We start from the raw sequence: 26589 nt of genomic DNA on the forward strand, positions 1-26589 counted from the left end.
CCAAATCGTCATCTTCCTCTGTCAACTAAATTGCATTCATTAATAGATATTGAGTTGTTTCAATTTTAATCGGTAGATATTAGGAGTGAAAATTTCAATCGTATATTTTTTTTTCCTTCCCTCCTCAATCACTGCAATTGGGATTGAACATTTCAATCGTATAATTGAAGAAATTGGATTTGTTTTTTCAAAATTTTAATCGAGTGGAGGAATATTTCAATAGTAGAAGTTTTTCTCAATCGAGTGGAGGAATTTTTCAATCGTAGAAGTTTTTGAATTCTGTTACATAAAGATATAAAAATATTACTGAATTGTTTTGGTGAGAATAGGAAGTTTTGATTTTTTGGGTTTAATTATTGGGTTTATTTATTAACGGGAGATCAAACCTAATCGTTAAATTTAACAGAATATTCTTTTTATTTTTAAGTATATTCTGTTAAACCAAGAAATGCCGTTAGATAGACACTTTTAATATATAAAGATATAATTATTTGCATATATATGGGCGGCTAGAATTAATTTTTTGTTAGAATTTTTTTTATATATATATATATAGGGTTAGTAGGGTCATTCTATAAATAGGTGGAAGCCTATTATATTAGACCCCTTTTATTTTATTTTTTCATTTTTTTTATATCAGCATGGGTTTGCATCGGTTGTCTACGGACTCAATTTAGCGTCAATTAGGGTCGGTCCTGAGAATATATGAGCCTAAGGTGAATTATATTTTGGGGCCTTCACAAATATATATATATATATATATATATATTAAAAAAAGAGTATTATAGGATTCAAACTCATGATATTGTATAATATGTCGTACACCTCAACCAACTAAATTATGAATATTTGTTGTTTATAATACACTTAATTTTACTTAAATAAAATCCTAATGATATTTTTTATTTTTTATTTTGGATTCTCGAAAAATGTGGGTCCTAGGCACGGGCCTTGCCCGCCTATGCCTAGGACTGGCCCTGGCGTCAGTGCACAACAAAAGCAAAAGATGTCATAGCCGACGTGAAAGCTATGTCATTACACAACCCATGCAAACTTTGCCCATTAATTAATTGCATCGGTTTTATAATATTTCTAATGTATGTCAAAATAGACGCAATTTCATGATTTTGTAGTTGTGCCTTTGGTCGGTCAACTTCACATTTTTCAAGAGAGCCATTTTTTAAGCCCAACTTGCATAAGTTTAACTTTTCAAGACCATTTTCACCAAGTTTGATCCTAGAACTTTAAGGATTATAATTGATGCCTAAATGATTTTAGAATGTATAGTAGGAGTCGAGATTAGAGTGTTGGTAGGTTTTTGTTTATTGAATCATTTATCCATAATAATAGAAAGATAGAGAGAACCAGATATAGAACCAGAGAGCCAGAAAGAGAATGAAATATTGAACATAATGAATTGTTATCCATATTACATTGAAAATAGAGGTCTATATACATGACTGAGCTTCAAAACCAATCCATCACAGAATTGGGAGAAAGTGGCTAACAATGATGACAAGGACAAAAACCCAACTAACTAAGCTTAAAGACAAACAACCTTAACTGTCTATTGTAACATCTTCCCTCAAACTCATAATTGAATGATCATCAATTTTGAGTTTGTGTCTGAAGTCTAAAAACTGTTGGCTGGAAATGGTTTTAGTTAATCCATTAGCTATTTGATCATAACATGTCACATGTTTGATCTATACCATCTTATTCATCACCTTTTCTCTCACAAAGTACAAGTTAAGCTCTATCTGTTTTGTTCGAGCATGCAAAATGGGATTCCAAGTGAGAATCACAGTACTCAAGTTATCACATCAAATTGTTGGAGATTGAGGCAATTGAATTTTTACCTTAGAGAACAAATAATGCAGCCAAGTTAATTCAATAGTAACATTAGCAACACTTCTATACTCGGCTTCAGTACTTGAACGAGATGTTGTTTCTTACCTTTCCAAGCTATTAGATTTAAGCCAAAGAATATAACAAAACCAGTGGTATTTTTCTGTCATTTGGATCGGATGCCCAATCAGCATCACAGTAAGTGACCATATCATGTGAAGAAGGTTTTGTGAGATGAAGACCAAACTCAAGTGCCACTTATGTACATGAGGATTCGTTTTGATAGCCATCCAATGAGTACGTAGTGGTATTTACATAAACTGGTAGACCTTGTTCACAGTGAAGGACAAATCTGGTCTTGTGATGGTGAGGTATTGTAATGCTCCAAAAATTACTTGATACATCTAAACATCTTCTAGCGACATATCCTCTTAACGAGCTGACAAACGAAGCTCACTTGTCATAGGAATTGGGACAGGTTTAGCTCCAGTCATCTGTGTTTTTTCAAGTAGGTCTCTACCATATATTTGGCTTGACACAGATGAAGATCATCTATTTTCTTAACTTTAATTCCCAAAAAATAGTTGAGAGGTCCCAAATCTTTAAGAGAGAATTGACAGTTGAGGTCAAGAATGAGAGTTAAGATCACTCCCTGTTATTATTATGTCGTCTACATAAACTAAGACAAGTATTGTAGATTTAGGAGAGTGATTAATAAACAGTGAGTGATAGATTTTGATAATATGAATCCAACAGAAAATAAATTGTGTTGTAGCCCTTCAAATAATGCCCTAGGAGATTGGTTAAGCCCATAGAGAGTCTTGTTTAACTTGCATACAAGATGAGTTTTGTCCAGGAACTTCAAAACCTAGTGGTTGTGTCATATACACTTCCTCCTACAATTTTCCATTGAGAAATACATTATTGATATCATGTTGCCTCATTATCCACCCTTTTGATAAGGCAAGAACTAATACCACTCAAATAGTTAATGTTTCAACCACTAGACTGAATGTCTCATTCAAGTCAAACCAGGCTACTGATGGAAACCCTTGGCAACAAATCTTTTCTTGTACTTGTGAACTGTTCTACCAAGGCTTTCTTTGATCTTGTAAACCCATTTGCATCCAATGGTTGTTCTCCCTGCAGGAAGATATACAAGTGTATAAGTTTTTTTTTCTTACCAAGGCTAAAACCTCATCATTCATAGCCTTATTCTGATGCTCATGAAGAAGAGCTTCCTGAACACTAGCTGGTTCTTTGGAAACCAAGAAAAATTTTGGTCTAAGAATTCTAAATTTTGATATAGTTCTCATTAGATGGTTATTTGTCTTTCAAGGAGCATTAGGACACCTTGCAAGTTGAGGAGTTGAAGTGGTATAACAAATTGAAGAGCAGTTGATAGAGCAACTCCATTTTCTGCAGTTGGACCATCAATAGGACCAAATGGAATCTAAGACTGAGATCAGGAACACTAGGTGTTGGGGCATGATCTGGTGAGTTGTAATGAGTGAGACCATATTTAGGAATATTCTAGTTTGCAGGAACATCAACTTGACTTGATGATTCTCTTATAGCAAACACAGATGGTTGGCTATAGCACCAAGTGTTAGCAACATGAACGTACTGAGCATGATTAGGTGTATTGTTATCTATAAAAATATTTTGATCAATTCTTGAGTTAAGACATATGCGGTGGTATGCCAAGTGTTGGGATTCAACATATCAGACATAGAATAAGGTTTTTTTATACTGAGGATATTTTGGAATTAATTAAAAGAGAAAATTAAGTAGCAAGTGGTGACTCGTGTGGAGAATTCTACACATTTTTTCACAATGGAATGAAAATCCATCAAAAACTACATCCCTTGAAATATAAAGTCTTCCATTAGCATCAAGACACTTGTATCTATTATGGTTGAGGCTATAATCAAAGAAAGTGCAAGGTGCAGACCTAAATTCTAATTTGTGCTTACTATATGGCTTGATATTTAGGAAACACTTGCACCCAAAGGTTTTGAAGATGGTGTATAGTTAGGCTGCTTATAGAATAAAACTTCTAAAGGTGACATGTTATGAAGCATAAGGGTGGTAAGTCTATTGTTTATGTATACAACAGTCCTAAAAGTCTCATCCCAAAATTTGAGAGGTGGGGAAGCTTGAGCTAACAAATCCAGACCATACTCCACAATATGTCTGTGCTTGCGCTAAGCCAAATCATTTTGTTGATGTGTAGTTGGGAAAGAGTGTCTGTGATGGATGCCATTTTTAGTAAGGTAATTGGTGAAAGACCTAAACTCACTCCCCCCCCCCCAATAAGTTTGAAGAGTTTTGAGGGATTTCGTATGTTGTAACTCCGCCTCAAATTTAAAATTAATGAAGATCTTGAAAGTATCAAATTTGTTCTTTATAAGATACAACCAAGTAAATCTTGAATACACATAACCATTATATAAAATTGTATGAGATGGTCCCCAAAGATCAAATATAATTAATTGTAATGGTTCAGAAATAAATGTGGTGAATGCTTTAGAAAAAAGAAACTTATGGATTTTTCCAAGACAACAAGCTAAACATATGGAATATTGAGAAATTTTATTACTAATTGGCAGATTACAAGATTTGATGACAACTTGTAAAATTTTATTTGAGGGATGTCCTAATTTATTATGACATAGAGTAAAGTCATTTTCAACACTATAATTACACTTATTACATCTTACAATTGTGATTACTGAGTTGTTTAGAGTAACAGTGAATGTGCTCTTGGATTTAGAACTGCAAACACTGTTACAGATTTGTGAAGTGTGAGGCTTTTTATGATAAAAAGTGACTCCTCCCTTAGGACTTGGTGATACAAAGTTGATATGTGAAGGATCAAAAGTATATACGCCATTCTTATGCATCCCCAGCAGCAAGATAATATAAGTTAAATTGTCATTTACATAACACATGTTAGCATGAAATTCAAAGAACACATTATTATCTTGAGCAAACTTTGGCACACTAATAAGGTTCTTGGTTATTTCTAGCACATGAAGTGAATTACTAAGAACAAGAGATGGTGAGGAACAATTAGGAAGAATAAATGATTGACCAATATGTTTTAGACAAATCTACACCATCTCCAATATACATTTGATATTGTCCATCATAATCAAAGAAATTTGCAAGATTCCATGCCTAAGGTGTGTAATGATTTGTGGCTCCTGAATCTGGATACCAGTTTGCATCACTAGTATTGTTTGAAGTTGTAAGGTTGACCAAAGGTTGAAATGTTGATGATGAAGATGCTTAATTGCTACTAGATCCTATGAGAGGTCTTGAGAAATTCTTGTCAAAACAATAAAAGCAATCTTGTACAACATGACCAAACCTTAAACAGAGTTGGCTTTGAATTCTATCGTTGAGATTCAAACTAGATTTACCACCTCGATTAACTTTGAGAGTACCTCTACCTCAAAAATTTTGACTTGAGCCTGAGGAAAAATCATTGTTGTGCATTGAGTTTGGATTATTGAATTCGCCTGGTCCATTGAAAAATCGTGAGTTGCATCGACCTGCAAACTGCTGTTGCCTGAATCTTCTAAAGGCAAGATTGGATTCCATGATATAAGATTTGGTTCTCGAGTGGTGAGATTGGCACTGAGATCAACTTCTTTCCTCAATTTTTCAATTCTTAATTCAGAAGCCAAAAGCAAAGTCTCGTTTTCTCTAACAGTATAATTTTCTATCTGAGTATTTGAGGAGATGACAAAGGAGTCATACTCCCTTGGAAGACCTTTAAAGATTACTGCAACATAGCTCGATCACTGAGAACTTCTCCAACTGATAATAGCAGGTCAACTATTTATTTCAACTTCAAGAGATAATCATTGAGAGTGAGATCCTTTCTTCACATTTTCTAGCTTCGTGCAAAATTTGAGAATTTGGGATGAGACTTGTAAGGTGAAATGGTTCTCTAGGGAGGTTCAGATCTGTTGAGCAGTGTTACAACTAACCACTCTCTTGTAAGTAAGCTTTTTGTCAAAGAGGATAATAACCATGACACGATTAGCTAATCTCGAACTTCCCATTCTTTATAGACTGGATTTTCCATGTTTGTTGTTCGATTTTCATCAGTCAAGAACTTAGCTAGAAGAGGCTCTTTGATGTACTTGAGTAATCGATTTCCTTTGATAGCAACTAGCACATGTTGCTTTAACAAGAGGAAATTATGATCATTCAATTGGATCAAAATATTTATGATTGAGTAAGACAGGATCTTGAGTGGTCTGAATTGTGTGTGTGGTTTGTTTGTAGCTTGAAGTTCATCATTCATGGATCAACAATGTTGTTACCAAGGTTCGCCATGTCAGCCACAAGAGAAGGGAACTGCTCTGATATCATATTGAATTGTCTAGCCATGATAACAGATTGATAAAGTGAACCAAAGAGACAAAAAGAGAATGAAAGATTGAACTGAATGAATTGTTATTCATTACAATGAAAATAGAGGTCTATATACATGACTGAGCTACAAAGTCAATCCATGATAGAATTGGAAAAAAATTAACTAACAATGCAGGGATTAACAACCAACTAACTAAGTTTAAAGAAAAATATACTTAACTATCTATTCTAACATTGTTAAACTATTAAACTAAACTTAATTAATTTGTATTGTGAATGAGATTTCAAGGAAGCATCAACGAGATTGCTCTTAAGGTCATATTGTTTGTATTTTCCAAACTCATGTAAAAAAAAAAAGTGAACATCACATAGCACGCATTCATTGGCAAAGGTTAGAGAGTCACAAATTGCTAATGTGTGGAAAGATAATAGAATATATAAGATGAATGAGCTACTCCTCCCATTGTCATATGCCAATTGGTTTTTAGATAGAACCACATGCACCTTGTTAAATTCTAACACATGGTATCAGAGCAACAAAGAAAAAAAAAACCCCTCTAATAACTATCTGATCCAAAAAATAAATAAATAAAAAAAGTCGATTGAAGTAGAGCCAAAAAAAAACCACTAAAAATCTATTAAAAAAAAAAAAACTAATCCAAGAGCCAAAGTTAAAAAGCCACTTGTGATTCGGAGATAGTGAGCCAAAAAAAAAAAAAAATAAAGCCACCAAAAATCTAGAAATACCAATCTAAAAAATAGAATAAAAAGAGTCACTTGTGATCATGGGATAGTGAGTTAAAAAAGAGTCGTTTATGATCGAGTTGTCCAAGATAGTGAACAAATAAAATAGTTATCATCTTGAGAGAAGATGTTAGAGAGTCACATTGCTAATGTGTGGAAAGATAATAAAATATATAAGATGAATAAAGTACGTTTTCTTTAGTTGTCAATTGATTTTAGAATGAAATTATAGGCATCTTATCAAATTTTAACAGGAGAGGATGTGTTAGAATATCAATAACTGCATGAATACGTATGATATTACATGCTAATTAATTTGTTTATCACACCTGTGATTATTATGAACGTTATGATCAGAAGTAAAAATTTTGATGACGTCGTAGCATTAGACTCAAGTAAACTGTCTATGCTGTAACACTAGCCTATAGTTGAGTTGTCAACACCGATCATTGACCCTATCCTATCAATATATGATTAAGTTGTTATTTATAATTTTGTTGTTGATTAGTCATTTAGTTCATGGGTAGTGCTCTAAAAATATAGTACAAGTACAATTGTACAAATACAAAACAAAGGTTGAGGGAGGAGCCATAAATAGCAGAGCTTTAAGAGATGTACATATTTGACTGGCTTGACCTAGGGGTATATATAAATATTTGGCTAATTAGAATTTTTGCTCTTTGAACTTTGACATGTACCAAATGATGCCCCTTGAACTTTTAATTAAGGTCGTTAAAAATGCCTTCTGAACTATTAAAATTGTTGGATTTAAGGATTTTTTTCTAATTTTAGTAAAAAAGTCTAATATAGATGAAAGTTTAGGAGACATAATTTAGTACATATTAAAGTCCGAGCGATATAATTTGGTAGATATCAAAGTCTAGGGAACATGATTTAGTATATAAACAATTGCTGAAATAGTAAAATTAAATGAATTTAGACAAAAGTCCTTAAATCCAACAATCTCAATAGTTCCAATGAGTATTTTTAACGACCTTAAAAGTTCATAAGGCATGATTTGGTACATGTTAAAGTTCAGGGGGCAAAAATTTTAATTAGCCTAAATATTTATATGTGTGTTAAAAAGACGGATTGGTAAACATGAGTCTCTCTTCAAATTATAATGAGAATTCCTAAAAGATACTATTAGTGTCTAACATCTTTTTCGGTGTCATACTGTTATTGATGTAATTAAGTCTCGGGTCTCTTATAACTTAAAATAATAGCTTTTAGAAATATCACTAACTAATCGTAAATTGCCAAGAGCACTACTGGTGTGCAATAACAATCCTCAATTATAATGTGCTTTAGATACATTGAAGAGTGTCTTACGGAAAAGCATGTGCTGCTAGCTAGGAGAAAAAGAAAAACAGAAAAGAAATTGCTTCCGGTACAATCTAAATTCTCTACTTTTTTGTAAGGAAATATGATTTGGGGCGGTCATGGGCTATCCTATAAAAATGCTCATTTCTTGCCTTCATAAATACCTATAAAAATAAAAAAGAAGAAAGTGACACATTACTAACATTTCAAGGCTAGTACAAAACAACCGACTATCGTATTAATTAACCCTACTCAAACAAAAATACTAATAGAGCATGGATATCAGCAATGTCTAACATTTTTAGACATGTTGTTTTGTGATTGGCTAACGATACTTTTTAAAAAATATTATATTAAACTATATGGGACCCGATACTTATTTATATCAATAGCAATATTAAAAAAGTGTTATGTAGCACTAATATATTTTAACATTTCTCATACTAATATATGTAATCATCCTTTATTTTCATCAAATAAATAATTATTAATTAATTGGTTTTCTCTCCCAAAGTACACACTAGTACTCTTGATTAATTAATCATCTCCTAATAGTAATTAAAATGGACTTTGAATAACACACACTAATTAAAATTTAAGTAATTATATTACTTAATTAACGACAGGGCCATAATATTCCAACACGTGAAGAAATGAATAAGGCATTATTTTCCATGAGGTACTATATACTAAGAACTTTGGTATATTATGTAGTTGAACAAGATAAAATATAAAAAAGTGGCTTTGTTCCCATCTATTTTTTAAAAATGACAAAATCTCTAATTTGGAAGAAACAGATGGGTGTGGGCAAAGACCCTATTCAATATTATCGCACGGTTTAAATGAAACTTTTTCTTTTTAATTATTTTATTATATATATCGTAATCTTCTCATGTAAAGGACCAAAAACCCACAAATCAAATTAAGTGGATATCTATTCATATACATATATGTTAAATAGCTTTGCTATCAAAATTGGTGCATTCTGGGTATATATATATACTTTACTGAGTTTACTCATATGGCTATTGATATAATGTAATCTAATTTTCTACTATGGCCTAAAGTAGTATTGGACACTATTAATCTTTAATGTTATTGGTGTAATTTAATATTAAATTTAATTTAATAAATAATATAAAATACTGTAATTATTAATTATAAAATATCATATCTGAATTTTGTGAGAAATAAATTGGTAAATAGCAATTCTCTCTTTTCTAAATTTACCACTTATCAAAAAGCAAAGTTATGGCCCCAAAACTTGTTATAAATACCCTCCTCTCCTTTCATTTTAATTATTAATTTCCAACTCTAGCTCTTTCTCTTTCTCTCTCTCTCTTTCTGACCAATATTAAGGTGTAAGGACATACATAAAGGATTTAATAAGATGGTTCCACAAGTAGAGCCAGAGAATAATAAGGTTCAAAAGTACCCGACAATGCCAGAGGTACTACTACTTCAAAATCTTATATATATTTCTTATTATTCTTTAATTATATATAATGATTTTATTTTATTGTTTTTGTTAGGTAGTGGAAGAGCTAAAAAAAGTGTCAAACATAGGTTTCCCTATTTTGACCATGAGTTTAGTGAACTATCTAAGAAACATGGCTATGGTGATTTGCATGGGAAGATTAGGAAGCCTTGAACTTGCTGGTGGTGCTTTAGCCATTGGATTCACCAACATCACTGGCTACTCACTCTTATCTGGCTTAGCCATGGGTATGGACCCACTTTGTAGCCAAGCTATTGGTTCACAAAACCACGCCCTTGCATTCTTAACTCTACAAAGAACAATCTTCATACTACTCTTTGCTTCACTACCAATCTCTTTACTTTGGTTCAACCTTCAACCCCTTATGTTGATCCTTAACCAAAATCCAGATATAACAAAAATAGCAACAATATATTGTAAGTTTGCCATACCTGATTTACTAGCTAACTCTCTTCTTCACCCTCTTCGTATTTTTTTACGTAGTAAATCCATTACTTGGCCTTTAATGTGGTCTAATTTACTAGCCATGTTTCTTCACATTCCAATCACTATTTTCTTAACTTTTAAACTCTCACTTGGGGTTCAAGGAATAGCTATCTCCAATTTCATCACAAATTTCATTACCCTTTTCTTACTTTTACTATATCTCTATTTTAACACTAATTTTAACAAGGAGTCTTACTACTCTAACTCTAATTTTACTACTAATTTGAAAACACCATTTTTGCCAAAATCATGGCCAACTTTTTTTACCAACTCAACATGGGAAGGTTGGGGTGTTTTGATTAGATTGTCTATACAAAGTTGCTTAGCCGTTTGCTTAGAGTGGTGGTGGTATGAGTTCATGACTTTACTAGCCGGTTACCTTCCCAACCCTAAGGTGGCCTTGGCAACCTCCGCAATTGTCATCCAAACCACTTCTCTCATGTACACCATCCCGTCTGCACTCAGTGCTTCGGTCTCAACACGTGTTGGGAACGAGCTAGGTGCAGAGCGGCCGGAAAAGGCTAAGCTGGCAGCATCTGTTGCTGTCAGCTTAGCCCTAATAACTTCTTTAGTGGGGTTGGTGGGAACAACTTTTGGGAGAGGAGCTTGGGGGAGGGTTTACACTCATGATAAGGAGATTTTGGAGCTTACTATGGCCGTACTACCTATAATTGGTGTGTGTGAATTGGCTAACTGTCCACAAACGACAAGTTGTGGGATTCTTAGAGGGTGTGCTCGGCCAGGGATTGGTGCAGCCATAAACTTCTATGCGTTTTATTTGGTGGGAGCTCCGGTGGCTGTCGTTTTGGGGTTTGTGTGGAAGTTAGGCTTTTTGGGGCTGTGTTATGGGCTTTTAGCAGCCCAAATTGCTTGTGTTGTGTCCATATTGACTGTGGTTTATAACACAAATTGGGAGAAGGAATTGGAAAAGGCCAAAGACTTGATGATGATCAAAGATATTACAGTTGATAATGTTCATCATAATCATGATTATGATAATAGTCATGGTCATGATCATATCACAGTGGTACTTCAATAACGTGATGATGAAGAATGTTATTATTATTATTTTAGAATATATACATATAATATACACACTTTAAGAAAAGAATTAATTAATATAATGTTGTAGCGCTAAATTTAAATCAGATTGTATGACTTTATAAAATTACAGAAATATATAATTTTGTTTAATTAACTGATCATGATTATGTTATGTATCTCCATATCAATATATTTGTTGTTATTATTTGTTAAATCAATCAAACATTAATACAAATTAATCACTTTCTAATTATAGTTATTCTATGGTTTTTCACTACAAGAATAATGGTTAATACCAACGCCACTATTACCAACGCCTAAAAGTCCTCATTAAAAATGAGGGTATCAATAACGACATTCGCCTGTCGTTGGGAAAGCTATTCATTTTTTTTTAAAAAAAAAAAAATAGTTAATTAATAACGATTTTTTTTTCAATAACGACAATGTCGTTATTGAAAAATCTTCAACAACGACATTGTCGTTGGGAATGTGTGTGTGGTTTTTGAAAATGAGCCGTTGATTTAGGCGGCAAATTTCCCCCCAAAATTGTCCCCAACGACATGCCCCAACGACTATGTCGTTGGTGGCAGACTGACACCAACGACATAGTCGTTGGGGCATGTCGTTGGGGACAATTTTGCTATAAAAAAAAAATTGCAGAGGAAACCATTTCATTTCCTTCTCATCACAGTCCGCCTCTCCTTTTCAAAAACCCTATTTCAGAAACTCCGCCTCTCCCCCTTCAAAAACCTCATTTCAGATCCTTCCGCCCACCACCACTCCGTCCCCGACGTCGTCTGACCGCCCAGGCTCCGGCTCCTCCGGCTGTAGCGTCGGCCCACCACCGGTGGCATTTGTGAGGTAATATTTCATTATTTTTTTTAGTAGCATATATTTTTATATATGTATTTGTATTTATAAATTTTTTTTGTTTTAATCTTTGTAGCTATTTAGTTGTATTTATTTTGATTTATAAAATGTTATATGTGATTGTAGTTGTTGTTTGTTTTATTTTTAATATATATGGGTGAATATTCTGAAATTAGTTTTTTTTTAGATAATATTTGTATTTGTATTTGTTTTTGTTATTGTGTAACTCTAAATCTATTTGTTAAATTCAAGAATATTAATAGAAACAACAGCAGCAACAATATAATAATAATAATAATAATAATAATAATAATAATAATAATAATAATAATATCAGACTTTTAAAAAAAAATTAGTCTTAATTGAATATATATCTTAATGGAGGATAGGAAATCAACAAATATAACACAAAATATATATCTATAGATATTTAAATAAAAAAGTTGCTATGTAAGATTGTAAAATAAAGAAAAGATTGTGGTATTTTATACCTAATTTGACTTGTTTACTTTGATGCTTTGGTCGATCAAAGAATCTGTAGGCTTACTTAATTACATTGGCAAAGGAAAAAAAAATCATGTGTTAATTTCTGTTTATATATATAAAAGATATAGATGCGGCTGGTTTATTTGTTTTTTTTTATATATATATTTTAATAATTTTTTGGTTTATATTGATAATATGAAATATTTTAATATTTGTGATGTATTTGAAAATTTTTAGATTGTGTAAATTAGGTTTAAAATTTTTTGGGTAGTTTAAAATATAAATGTTATTTTGGCCAAATTTTATTAAAATTTTGATATAACTAAAAAAACATAGAAGTTATATTTAAAAAAGAAAATTATAAGTTAACAATTATTTATAAAAAATAATGAAATTATTCTAAAATTAAGTAATTTAACTAAATAAAATTTGTATTTTTTTTAAAAAAATAATAATAAATAATTAAAAATTAATAAATAACTTTTATTAGTTGAAAATAAATAATTAATAATTGAAAAAGTAATGAGTTTAATAATTAATAAATTCATACAATAAAAAATATTAATAAATAATAGACTAATAATAAAAAAATAATCTAATATTTTATTAAATAAAAATAATTTAAATGAAAAATTAATATTTACTTTTAGTTAAAAAAAAAATAGACAATCTTGTATTGAAGTTACATGCAATTTTATTTAAATATCAAACCTACACAATTTTTTAAATAACATTTTGATATATCAAACCTAGAAATTACGTATATATATTCTTATATATATTTATATAAGTTAGTTTTATTATCATATGAAACGTATAAAAAGTGGTAATAAAATACAGTATACTTATTTATGGGGATAATCAAGGTGCTAATGATCTAAGTTACTACTAATTAAAGTTTTTTTTTTTTGAAGGAAAAAAAATGGATGAATGACTTGTATAAGAACATAAAAGCTATGATATTGTTACATAATTGAAAAAGTTTTAGCATATGTTTAGTAATGAGGTTCACCCCAACATATATAGTTTACATATATCCCATTGTAGTCTTGAGAAGTGGGACAAGAGCAAAAGGAATAAGCTCAAATATATAAAGAAATGAGGGTATTCATAAAATATCCTAAAATAATAAATAATTAAATACTTAATAAATAAGTTTTACTAGTTGAAAATAGATAATTAATAATTGAATAAATAATGAGTTTAATAATTAATAAATTCTTACAATAAAAAATATTAATAAATAATTAGATTAATAATAAAGAAAATATCTATAAATAATAAAAATAATAAGTTAATAGTTTCTTATAAAAATGGTAACAAATTATATTTTAAATGGACAATTATTTAACAAAATTAGTGAAATAAATTCTAAAATTTAGTAATTGAATTAAAAAGATTTTTTGTATATTTATAAAAAATAGTAATAAATAATTAAATAATTATAAATAACTTTAATTAGTTGAATATAAATAATTAATAATTGAGTAAGTGATAAATTTTATAATTAATAAATCCTTGTAATGTTAAGTCTAGAATGTTAAGTCCTGAGGAATTTCACAGTCAAATGTACCAGTCATACTTGCAGTTTGTGTTTCAGTCGCCAAACAATTCGCAAGTATTGTTGAATATGATGGCGCAGTCGCCTCAGACGTCTCATGTGTCAGAGCCTCGGATGCCACAAATGTCACAGATGCCGCAAAATGTTCAGATGTCGACACAAGGGCAGCAATATCAGAACACATCGCAGACGATGCCGACACAACCATGGGAGCAGACATCTCAAATAATGCCGACACATCTAGGACAACAGACTTCTCAGATGATGCCGACACAACAAGGGCAACAGACATCTCAAATGATGTCGACACTACATGGGCAGCAGACATCTCAGATGATGACAAGTTCGCAAATGCCGCCATACTACCCACAGATGCCGGATGTTCCTGGGTCGGATGTTCCTGGAGATGCTAGTGATGAGGACGATGCTACTACAAACTTCTTTTAGAATATCTATTTTAATTTTACGAACTATCGATCTAATATGTTTGTTAATAGTTTATGAACACTAATTTATATTTAGGTATGCAGTACTATAATGTTTATGACTCACTTTTTATTGTAATATTAGTGACTCTAAATATTTTCTTTTAGTTAAATGATTTCATATCTTAATTAATTCAATAATTTTATATATTAATTAATTAATTAATTAAATAATTAAAAAAAATCAAAATTTAAATTAATTATTTAATTTAATAATTTTAATATAATATTATATATTAATAATTAATTACAAATAATTTTAATATAATTATTTTTTTTTTCGAAAAAGCTCTTCAATAACGATATTGTCGTCATTGATAATAATATCAATAACGACAATGTCGTTGTTGATGTACTCAGGTTTTAAAAAAAAAAATAAATAAAATATTATTCCCAACGACAATGTCGTTGTTGATAATTTTTATTCCCAACGACTTAAAAAGTCGTTATTGATAATTGTTTTTACCAACGAAGTATTCCCAACGACTTTTTACCAACGAAATGTCCTCATTGATGCGCAATACTGACGAAAATAGGGGTTTTTACCAACGAAATTTGTCCTCATTAATGCTCATTTTTCTTGTAGTGTTTCGTTACTGCAACGTATCTAGCTAGTGAGTGCAACCATATACACAACACAAATATAAATTAATATATGTGTTTGTATAAATATATAATAAAGTATATATATATATATGTATATATAGGGTGGGGCCAGTAATTAATGAGAATATATAATGGAGGGCTAAGAAAGAAAAAGGACCTACATGGGTACAAATCTTGGAGTAATATAAATATCCAACACTAATTTGATGTGTGCCATTAAGAAACATGCATGTGCAAGAACACATGCTACTTATCAATAATTGTAACTTAAGACATCTCACTCCACATGTGCTAATATTGATTTATTTTCAATCAAAACATTGATCAAATTAGTTAGTATGTCATCACTCATGATTATATATATGTAAGAAACTAATTATATAATTTAATTATATATTATATATGGAGGAAGATATATATATATAGTAAACAATATTGTAGGAAGATCAGACATCCCACTAACTTGGAGTGTCAAAAATAGAATTAGATTTAAAAAATGGACTTTTTTTATTTTTATACTTTAAAACAGTTTTTTTTTACATTTTTATGAAATTCTACATAGAAATCTCTATTGCAACTAGCGCTGCAACCTAAACCTAAATTGCAACAAAAAATCGTATAGAAACCCCTATTGCAACTAGCGCTGGAACTACTTTAGAAACCCAAATGTAAATTTGAAAAAAAAAATTAAAAAAAAAAAAGATAATTCCCCTAAAAAAAACTAGTTGTGTAAGCGTGTTAGTAATTCTGTGGAACAACTTATTTTGAATTATATTTTTAATATGGTAAATTATTTTAAAAAATAAAAATAAAATATTGATTGAATATCTACCCTAACTACAATGTACATGGGAAAAAAATTAAATTAAAATTTCTTCACTTGTCAAAATAAGAGGTACTACTCCTCAATACCCTGTAAAGGTAAAAACTGATGCTCCTATAAAAATTTCTATATATATAAAATATGAATTGCTGCAGCATATATATATATATACTAGGTGAATATACGTGCCGAGCCACGTATTGATAGTTTTATTTAAGATTTTAGTCTTTTTAAGATTTTGAATATATTTTATTTTTAAAGATTTCAAGTTTTTTGTTTGAAAAAATTAAATATTTATATTTGAAATATTATTTAATAATGTATTAAAAATAATATTAGTGTAATTATAAAATTGTAAATAAATTTATTATTGGAATAGTAGATTATTCTATTTAGTTCTTTTTTTAACATAGCATTGTAATGTAAGTTTATATCTATAAATATTCTGTAAAGTGTTAATATTATATGAACATCTGCATTTATAAAGCTAAAAAGTGGGTCAATGACAGAAGTGGTATATCTGCAATCACACAAAGATAGAAGTGGTATTTCTGCTAAACCATGACACTTGAATCATCGGGCCGAATTAACACCAACCAATAAGAAAGAAAAGAAAAACAGAGAACGGTTTCAAGGTGGAGTATTGTGTTTAATATATGAGTTTGCACGATCAGATTTAGAACAATTACAAATAATGAGAAAGTAGATACAAAATTAAATCTAATTAAATTTAAATTTAAATAGTATATGATTTAGATATTTTTAATTAATCTATTTAATATTTAATAATTATTTAGTCAAAAAAAATATCTACAAACATCATAGTGAAAAAAATAATAACAATAAAAAAAATAATTATCCTTATATAATAGAAAAATAGAAAAATTAAATTTTATCATCAATTAAAATTAATAATTTAGTTGTGATGATGAGTAAAATCATGCAAAGCAATATTGAGATTGGGTTTGAGAACTTCGATATATCCAACTGGGAAAATCCCACTTTAATTGCTCAAGAAAGAAGGAAATAAATATAAATATATACACTGATCATTCAAGATCTGACATACACAGGTCTCAATTCTTGAATTCTTGTTATTTTTTTTAAAAAATAAATAAAAAAAATTATTAATATTCTCCCAAGATAGGTTTGTTAGAAAAATATATGGTTAAGATGATTTTTTTTTAATTTAAAAATAGATTATTAATATTTAAAAGATTGTTTAATTTTTTGGGTTTAATTATTGGGTTTATTTGTTAACGGGAGATCAAACCTAATCGTATATATATCTTTATATATTAAAAGTGCCTATCTAACGGCAATTCTTGGTTTAACAGAATATACTTTAAAAACAAAAGAATATTCTGTTAACTTTAACGGAGAAGAATCAAAATACATTTTTAAAATTAACACTGTTAATTAGTATATTTGATACTAATTAAATCGAATCATCGTTAACCATTTTTCTCTATCATTCTTCTCTAAATTTGTTATCGATTCTAATCCCAAAAGCCCTATCAAAAGGTGCGATTCCAGCTGCTGCAATAATATGTGCGACTGAACAAGCGGAGGTCTATGAATCAGAAACCCAAAGGTGCGATCGACTCCAGCTACGACAATGGGTGCGACTAAACGGGCAAAGGTCTATATGAACGGGCTGAACCCTCTTCGTTGCTGCGATCGATTCCAGGTATTATATATATAATATCAATATACATATGAAAGAATGTATATATTACCCTATTTTAAAGGTGAATTACCTTTTCGATGATTGCAGTGAGACTTTGCTTAAGGTAAAGCAAGCTTTTTTCATCGAAAGCTAACATAAATGCCGCTACGAAGCTTTCTTGGGTTTCCAGTTTCGCGATTGGGACGAAGAAATGGGTTTTCGATGTGGGAATTGGGATTTTAGCAGCCTCGATTGTTGCGATTTCAGGTGGGCAAAGGTTGAAACTCTCAACATTTTTGAACCACCATAAATAAATCTCAATCTCAGTGGGCAAAGGTTTGATTTTTCTTCTTCTCGATTTTTCATTCTTTACCCCAATTATTGTATTGATTCTTCAGTTGCTGGAGCATGTAAGTTATTTTTGAAATTTTAAAAATCAAAACACTAAATTTTGTTTCTGAAATTTTTGCTTCGGTATTATTTCTGGGGAAAAGAAATTAAATCTTGTGCTTTTTAACTGTTTGAGAATAATGTCCATTGCATGTTTCCCTTTTTTAATTTTTGTCAACATACATATATATGCATAAAGCTCTTTATCTAATTAAAGTGAAACTCATAAATTTCAGGTGGCTTTTGATATAGCCATGGTCGAACACAAACGTTTAAGCAACCAAATAATTGTATCAAGCTATGTAAATGGTAGCAAACTCTCATCAGAAAAACTTAGAACCTTATTGCTTGTATGCAATCCACTGGGGCTAATGTTATCAAACTAATAGTTGAAGTGCATAATATCATAGATGTAACTCCAATTTTCCATTTGCTTACTCATTGTCAGGTAAATTAGAAAATAGAGAAACTTTGTTTAAATTTTCTTATTTTCCATTAACACCAATTTATTCATTTTTCAATGATGAAAATTAGGTGCCATTAATTGCTACTGCAGTGGGCAGCAGAGGTCTTATAAGCCAACTTTTGGCACCTAAGTTTGGTGAATTTTTAGTGTATGGTTATCTAAAAAGCCACCCTATTCCTGGCTTACCAACTTTGGTTAGCCTTAAACAAATTTATGAGCTTGAACATGTAAATGAGTACACAAAAATCTTTGGCCTTATTTCAAATCCTGTTGGTCATAGTAAAGGTCCTATTCTACACAACCCTGCTCTGAGACATATTGGATACAATGGAATTTATGTTCCCATGATGATTGATAATGTCAATGAATTCTTTCAAACTTACACAAGCATGGACTTTGCTGGTTTCAGGTATACTCGAGCTATCGAATTTATTTACTTAAAACAAATCTATAATGGCCTTCATGTTCTAAACCAGACCTTATTTTAGTTGTTGGCCTTTTATAGTTTATACTCATAACAACCACATTGTTGTTTTTTCCTTGTCCATTAAATCTTGGTTGGTTTAGATGAATAAAGCTTGGATGATTCTGGAGAATGCGACTCAAGGGACTTTAAATAACAAGTTACATGGGTAAACATCTTTAGTTATTTAAATGTATGTACAATTATGGATCTAGCAATGATATTGTGTTGACCCTTTTAACTTGCATTGACTTAGATTGGGGTTGCATCTCTTAGCTGGGGTAAAGCCATCTGAGATGTTTTTGAAGTCTATACCTAAGGAGGTCACAACTGTCGAAGTCACCTACCCTTCAAGGTTTCTTTCTTGCATTGCCTAAAAATCCACTTTTCTTCTAATTTTTGTCGTGTGGAAAATAAATTTAGGCTATGTTTGGATCTTGCATTTTACCACAGAAACAATTTATGTGGGAAAAAAATTAGAGATAAAATGGTGGAACTTGTTTTATACACTTATAAATTTTCTAAATTTTATACTACATTTAAATTTAAATTTTTTTGAATTTTTAATTCAAACACGAGAAAAGAAAAATCTTTCTAAATTCATTTTTTCCCGGGCTAATGTTGCAAAGGGACACTGTAGATTGAAGAAGATTCTGATAAAGCTGTCTTAATTGGTGCTCTTAGAGTGCTGGTGTATTATCTTTTATGTGGAAATTTATGTGTTTTGAGGAATCTAATGAGGAATTTAAACGAGCCTATATTGGCCAGATTGTGAATTTGGGCAGAAAAATACACTTCAGAGTCCAACTTTTAATTTGATCAAAACAAAGACTTTAGAGTTGAGTGGCACAATGATTATCCCTCTTCTGCTTTTTCTTAGAGGTTTAACCGTTTTAATACTATTTGCAATTGCTGTCTAAATGGTTCTTATGCCTCTTGAAATCCATTCTTGTGGTGGTCAATAAGTTTAGGTTTCCTTCCTAAAGTTTGCGAATTGTGGCTATCCGTTACTTTCCTTTGTTTGTCTAAGTACTAGATTTGATTTTGTTTCAGCTTTGGTAAGGACTGAGAACAGAATGTTGCATGAAATAAATTATTCTTAATTATTGTACCCGATTCATCACTAAAGAAGTTTTAGTTTAGAGAGATGCTACTGCAATGGTTGCTTATTATATAAATGTGTGACAATGATTGGTAGTGTTGCTTCAATTGGCTATTCCTTGGTTGCAGGTGGACATGGTAACTCCTATGTCCTCTCAATTAACATATGAGGGGCTTTTAAATGAGGTAAGTTACTATAGCTGGAGTGTGGCAGTATTTTACGTATTAAATAACTTTTATGCGGTATGATTTGACTAGAAATATTTACGAGCAAAAGAGATGCTGATGATACGAGCAAAACAAGCACATGTTGTAAATCTTTAGTTGGTCATGTGATATTCATTCTCACTGTTCTTGTTTAACCAGCATGTAAACTAATTCATGATTCTCTTCTCTTTCCAATTAGTCTGATTGGTGATATTTTTCTCTGTTATCTTTCTCTCAGATAATCTATATTCTATTTGATATTAAATACCTAGATCTGGCAGCAGAACATTTAGTAGTAAGTATGTATTATCTTTTCATTTAGTATTATGTATTTTTTTTTTTTTTGCAGAAAGCATACTATTGGATTGAAGCTGAAATCATATTAAAAAAATATCAACCAAGATTTTTTTACATGTCGTGTGATTTTTGTAATAAGGAACTTATATTCTACAACGACAATGAAGAAACAGATTGTGAAAATCCAAAATGCGGAAAAAGATGTCTTCTTACACCACGGTAAGCACATCATAACTAAATTCATATTTGAACTTATTTGATATTCATACTAATCGTTACATATTCTGTATAAATTATTAGTGCAAGGACATATGTACAACTCGACGATGGTACCGAGTTGCTAGATGCTGTGATGTTCAGTGATGTTGCAGAAAACATATTCTCATGTACTGCAGTTCAATTAAAATCATATTAGGACGAGGTAAATATAAAAAATAAATATGTAAAATTTATACATTTTCATAAATAGAAATATATTAAAACTTATTACTAATTATTCTTACAGAAACATAAGTTGTTTGTCCAAAAAAATTACGGAGCAATTATCAGCCAAAAAGTGGAGAATTCAGTTGTATGTAGATCCAAAACGAACAATGAGTTCAAAGTACAATCAATTCACCATTCAAGCAGCTGAACCAATGGAAGATTAAAAGGTAAGCTTTCACTATACTCTTTTTAGTTTTACTAATAATATTCCATATATTAAGAATTTTTTTTAATTTTTTTTTTCTATTTTAAGATCGCACATTCACTTTAATTTTTGTGTTCATAATGTTTGCTTTAAAATCTGCAAAACTTATGACTTGTTCCTCCAAATTTTTTATAAGTAAATAATAAGTATTATTTAGTTATGACTTATATATACCCAAATTTATTTGAATAACCAATTATAATAGCACAAATATTACTTTAATAAAACAAATCATTCATATGATCATACCTTCACATACAATCTAAATAAGACAAAATAAAAAAACTTAAACTTTACCTAAAACTAATATTTACGTGCCTCGGCAGTAACTCCTACCTAGTATATATATATGTATGGTCCAAATCTTTAGAGACGCTTAATGTGAAAAAAACAATAGAGGGGGGAGAGAGAATAAATTAATCAAGAATAAATGAAAATTCTGTTCATATTAAGATCGCCAATATCAAAATGAAGTGTTATATTATTCGGTCAAATTATACAAGTCTGTGTATATATATATGCAGAGAACCACACGAATCTTCCATATATATATATATAAAAATATATACATAAGCATCTTTAATTAGACGACTTTTGATTTCTGTCTGAAACAATAAACACAATTTTGATTTCAGGCCACAAAGTTGTCAAAGAAACAAATGCTTTTTATTTCCAAGCAAAAAGAGAAATGAAAAAAAGAACAAGTGTTTTTCATACATATTATTTGCATTTAATAAAGAATAAATACTATTTTAGACTATGCGTTTTGCAAAAGTTATCGATTAGATTCTTTGTTTTGTTAAATGACAAAATGGACTATGTATTTTTCAAAATAGTAAAAATAAAATTCTAAACTTAATTTTTGACAATTTTTTTTTAATATAACTAACTTGAAAACAAATCATAACACGAACAGATACATAAAATATAAACAGTTTTGTCATAGTACACATTTAGATCGAATTATTATTAAACTTCATTTTGACAAAAGATCAGTTTATGGTCATATTTTACTATTTTAGAAAATACATGATTCATTTTGTTATTTAACAAAATAGAGAGTTCAATTAGTAATTTTTACAAAATACGAGGTCCAAAATAATATTTACCCTTTAATAAATTAATATATAAATATATCTATATATCTTTATATATTAAAAGTGTCTATCTAACGGCATTTCTTGGTTTAACAGAATATACTTAAAAATAAAAGAATATTCTGTTAAATTTAACGATTAGGTTTGATCTCCCGTTAACAAATAAATAATTAAACCCAAAAAATTAAACAATCTTTTAAATATTAATAATCTCTTTTTAAATTAAAAAAATTATCTTAACCACATATCTCTCTAACAAACCTATCTTGGAAGAATATTAATAATTTTTTTTTTATTTATTTTTTAAAAAAGAAAAATCTTTATATATTAAAGTTAACCTCACTTATCTAATGTTTTCTCTAGATAAGCATAGGAAGCAGAAATACCACTTCTATCTTTGAATGATTGCAGATATACCACTTCTGTCATTGACCCACTTTTTAGTTTTATAAATGGAGATGTTCATATAATATTAACACTTTACAGAATATTTATAAATATAAACTTACATTACAATGCTATGTTAAAAAAAGGACTAAATAGAATAATCTACTACTCCAATAATAAATTTATTTATAATTTTATAATTAAACTAATATTATTTTTAATACATTATTAAATAATATTTCAAATATAAATATTTAATTTTTTCAAACAAAAAATTTGTAATCTTTAAAAATAAAATACATTCAAAATCTTAAAAAAACCAAAATCTTAAATGAAACTAGCAATACGTGGCTCGCCACGTACATTCACCTAGTATATATATATGCACATATACGACTTTAAGATTGAACCGAAAGAGATGGACAATAATAGTGGGAAACAATAATATACTAATGCTTTTTGTAGCTTTGTGCATTAAATTTCAATGCTAAATTTTGTGATTACTCTCTTAAACAGTATTCTTTTCTACGTCCATAGTTTGAATTGAATTCTAATTTGTCTAACTTGTATTTCGAATTGGTATTGATTTTTATTTATGTTAAATATATGAACTAAAAATGCCTAAAAATTTATCATGGAAAAGTATTAAGTCACATACAAAAATATAATTTTTGTAATTAAATATGTTTATTTTAGAGGCATACTATTGCTAGCTTTCAAACAAATACATTATTTTTGTTGATTATAGTTACAAGTTTCGTCAGAAAACTAGTTGTTACTCTAGAAAAATTTGGTGTTCATCCGAAAAACTTTATTTGTAAAGTTGTGGCCAGTCCAAATGGTTCTTTTGGATAGCTTGTCTTCAGTAAGTAGAATCTTCTAGATAGCTTGTTATAAATCCAGAGATGTCCTTCTAAATAGCTTGTGTCAACCTTGAACACCTATCCAGAACATGTAATTGTCTTTTAGATTGTCCGAACAAAAAGCTTATTTCTGAAGCTGACGTAGAATATGTGGGCGCTAACATGAAGAATTTAAGACAGCACAATTAGCCACAATAGAATTGGAGCTAATTTTAGCAATGTGAAATCTATATATAGCTATCATCTTTGTAATCCATAAATAATCAGACCATTGAAAGCTTGAGCAAAAATTGTGATTGTGTATAGTTAAAGAGAGAAAATCTAAACTAGGGAGAAAAAGTTCATCTTGTAATCTCTGTAATAGTTTGAAAGAATTCTTGTAACCTTGAAAACACTAAAATCGATAAAGATATGAATGTTGTTGTTTCTACTGAGACGTAGCGTGTTGCACAAAATCAAAAAGCTGTAAGTTTTAATTATTAATAATAGTATTTATTATAATAACAAATAATAATATCTATAAACTAATATAAATTATTACTTTTTTTCACAGTTTGGAGAAAAGCACGCATACAATTCAAAAATTGAATTATTACCATTACAGTAACAGTGGATAGAACGGTTTATAGCGATGATTCACAAAGGCTTGGTATGAAATAATGAAATTAAGCATATTGATTAATCATAAAACTAATTTAAATAATATTTAATTTAGCTTTTTAAGAAATAAATATTTAATTTAAATTTAAATTAAATAATATAATATATAAATTAATAAATATAATTTAAATAAATTAAATTTCCTGATTTATAATAGTTTTTTAATTGAAATAAAAAATAATTTAGCGTCAGTTATTAGGCCTATAATGTCGGTTATAAGGCCATATAGCGTCGGTTATTAGTATATAATCGACGCTATAGGGTACATATGGCGTCGATTCTGTTGTAATAACTAACGTTATTGGGTAACTTTTAGCGTCGGTTGTTTTCAACCCTACAACGTTGCCTGGATCCGCGCCGATAGCGAATTTTGTCAAAACCGACGCTGAAAGGCTTTAAAAACTACCTCTAAAGCCTAGATTTGTAGTAGTGAAAATATCAATGCAGGGGTTTATTTGTACAATTTTAGAAAATTAAGATCTATTTTGTCATTTAACAAAACAGAAGATCTAATTGGTAACTTTTGTAAAATATATAGTCCAAAATAATATTTACCCTTATATATAAGTTATCAATGAAGAGTTCGATGCCAACATGACAAGATAATATTTTTTTAACTTGCAGTCATAATTTTTCCACTTAATCCTTCAAAATATTTTATAAAAATTTTATAGTTTTCTATCATTTTTCATTTAGATAATAATATTTTATATACATGAAATTTTATATATTTTGTTATATATATAATATATTTACAAGTTTGTGATGTGTGAATGAAAAGTGAAAAAACAATAAAATAATATTTTATATGGAGAGGAAAGAAAAATAAATTTAAAAATGTTTAGGATATCTTAACTACATTTAGCTAAGAATTTTGCTTTTGAAATAATGCATGTCTATTTAAGCTCATTCATGTATGAGTCAAATTGCAAGTTTTGGTTAAATATTTAGCTAATAAGATATTTTACCTTTATAGCTCCATCCTCATTGTTTTGTAATAGCTGGGAGCACTCTTATTATCAGCTTCTCTTCTATGTTTTAAAATATATTAATGAAATTTTAATTTTTTTTACTTCACATATTTACATTAGTACACTATATATCAAATCTTTTTTATTTTTTTCTTTATATCATTTTAAATTATAACTTTTTTTAATTTTATTTAGAAAGAGAAAAATATAAAAAATCTCATTCCTCAGCAAATCTTATTTTTTCCACAAAGAATCGTGATATTTTTCTATGGATGCGGTTTTTTTTTTCTAAATTCTTATTTGTGGTGTATAATTTCGTGAAATATGAATAGTTATGATCAATTTAATCTAAAAGAAGGAATAGTGTTATTTTTTCTTGGGTGAGCCTCGAGGAAAAATATTTTTCTAGAAAATAAATTTGTAAGGTAAAAAAAATGATAAAGTAATTTAAAAGATAGTAAGAAGTACGTAGCTAGGGAGTATGCTCGTCTTAATTATTTTTCTATTTGTAAATATGTTATAATTTTAGTTTTTTTTTCAAACCTCTAAGTTCATGTATGCATGCACTTTATATATATATATATATTTAATTAAATAGTTTTGGAATTTATTGACATTTTCATATTGTATATTTTGTATTCGATTGAGTTTATGCTCTCTATTAATGATAGTCTTTTTTCCCACTAAATTTTAATGAGGTTTTTTGTTAACTTGTAATAAATTATTGAAAAAATAAAGTAAAATATATAATGAATATATATAGGTAAATAATTATTAATTAAGTAAATTAAGGTCATATAAATATACATATACACTTAATTAGTTACGTACATGCAACTAAAAGCACTGGGTGCATATATAGTATATACACCCTTTTTCGTGAGTGATTTTAATTTATTTTGTTTTATTTCTTAATTATGTATTAATATTACACATGTAGAGATCTCTAGAGAGACAATATGATTATTATTATTGTAGGAATTTTGCTTGGTGAAATTCCAAGTTTAACCTACACCAACTCAATGTTCACGGTTAAAACGACAAGGACAAAATTGTCCTTTCAAATCAATTAATATCAATTCACACGACAACCAAGAATTGGTCGTTTTCACTTGCACGACAAAGGAACTTGTCGTTCTCACCAACACGACAGATCGTTTG

General features: G+C 29.4%; 1 protein-coding gene and 1 long non-coding RNA gene across 2 annotated transcripts; both read left to right on the forward strand.

Moving 5' to 3' along the window:
* Positions 1–9057: 9057 nt before the first annotated feature.
* LOC115723139 (protein DETOXIFICATION 55) lies at positions 9058–11489 on the forward strand. Its single transcript, XM_030652570.2, has 2 exons — positions 9058–9757; positions 9840–11489. Exons 1-2 carry the CDS (start codon positions 9698–9700, stop codon positions 11328–11330), a joined length of 1551 nt encoding a protein of 516 aa, XP_030508430.2. The 5' UTR covers positions 9058–9697; the 3' UTR covers positions 11331–11489.
* A 6109-nt stretch (positions 11490–17598) lies between these two features.
* Positions 17599–21402, forward strand: LOC133030772 (uncharacterized). Its single transcript, XR_009684324.1, has 10 exons — positions 17599–17856; positions 17944–18171; positions 18462–18673; positions 18760–19100; positions 19259–19323; positions 19411–19509; positions 20385–20441; positions 20812–20978; positions 21060–21180; positions 21265–21402. It is a non-coding gene; the product is annotated as an uncharacterized LOC133030772 (long non-coding RNA).
* Positions 21403–26589: the final 5187 nt, after the last annotated feature.

Source organism: Cannabis sativa, chromosome 9 (assembly GCF_029168945.1).
Source record: "Cannabis sativa cultivar Pink pepper isolate KNU-18-1 chromosome 9, ASM2916894v1, whole genome shotgun sequence".
Lineage (NCBI taxonomy): Eukaryota > Viridiplantae > Streptophyta > Magnoliopsida > Rosales > Cannabaceae > Cannabis > Cannabis sativa.

Excerpts from the sequence above, each read along its gene's own strand:
- LOC115723139 (XM_030652570.2), top strand. The coding sequence starts at position 9,698 with ATGGTTCCACAAGTAGAGCCAGAGAATAATAAGGTTCAAAAGTACCCG. Across the intron at positions 9,758-9,839 it reads AGTACCCGACAATGCCAGAG|GTAGTGGAAGAGCTAAAAAA; the intron begins GTACTACTACTT and ends TGTTTTTGTTAG.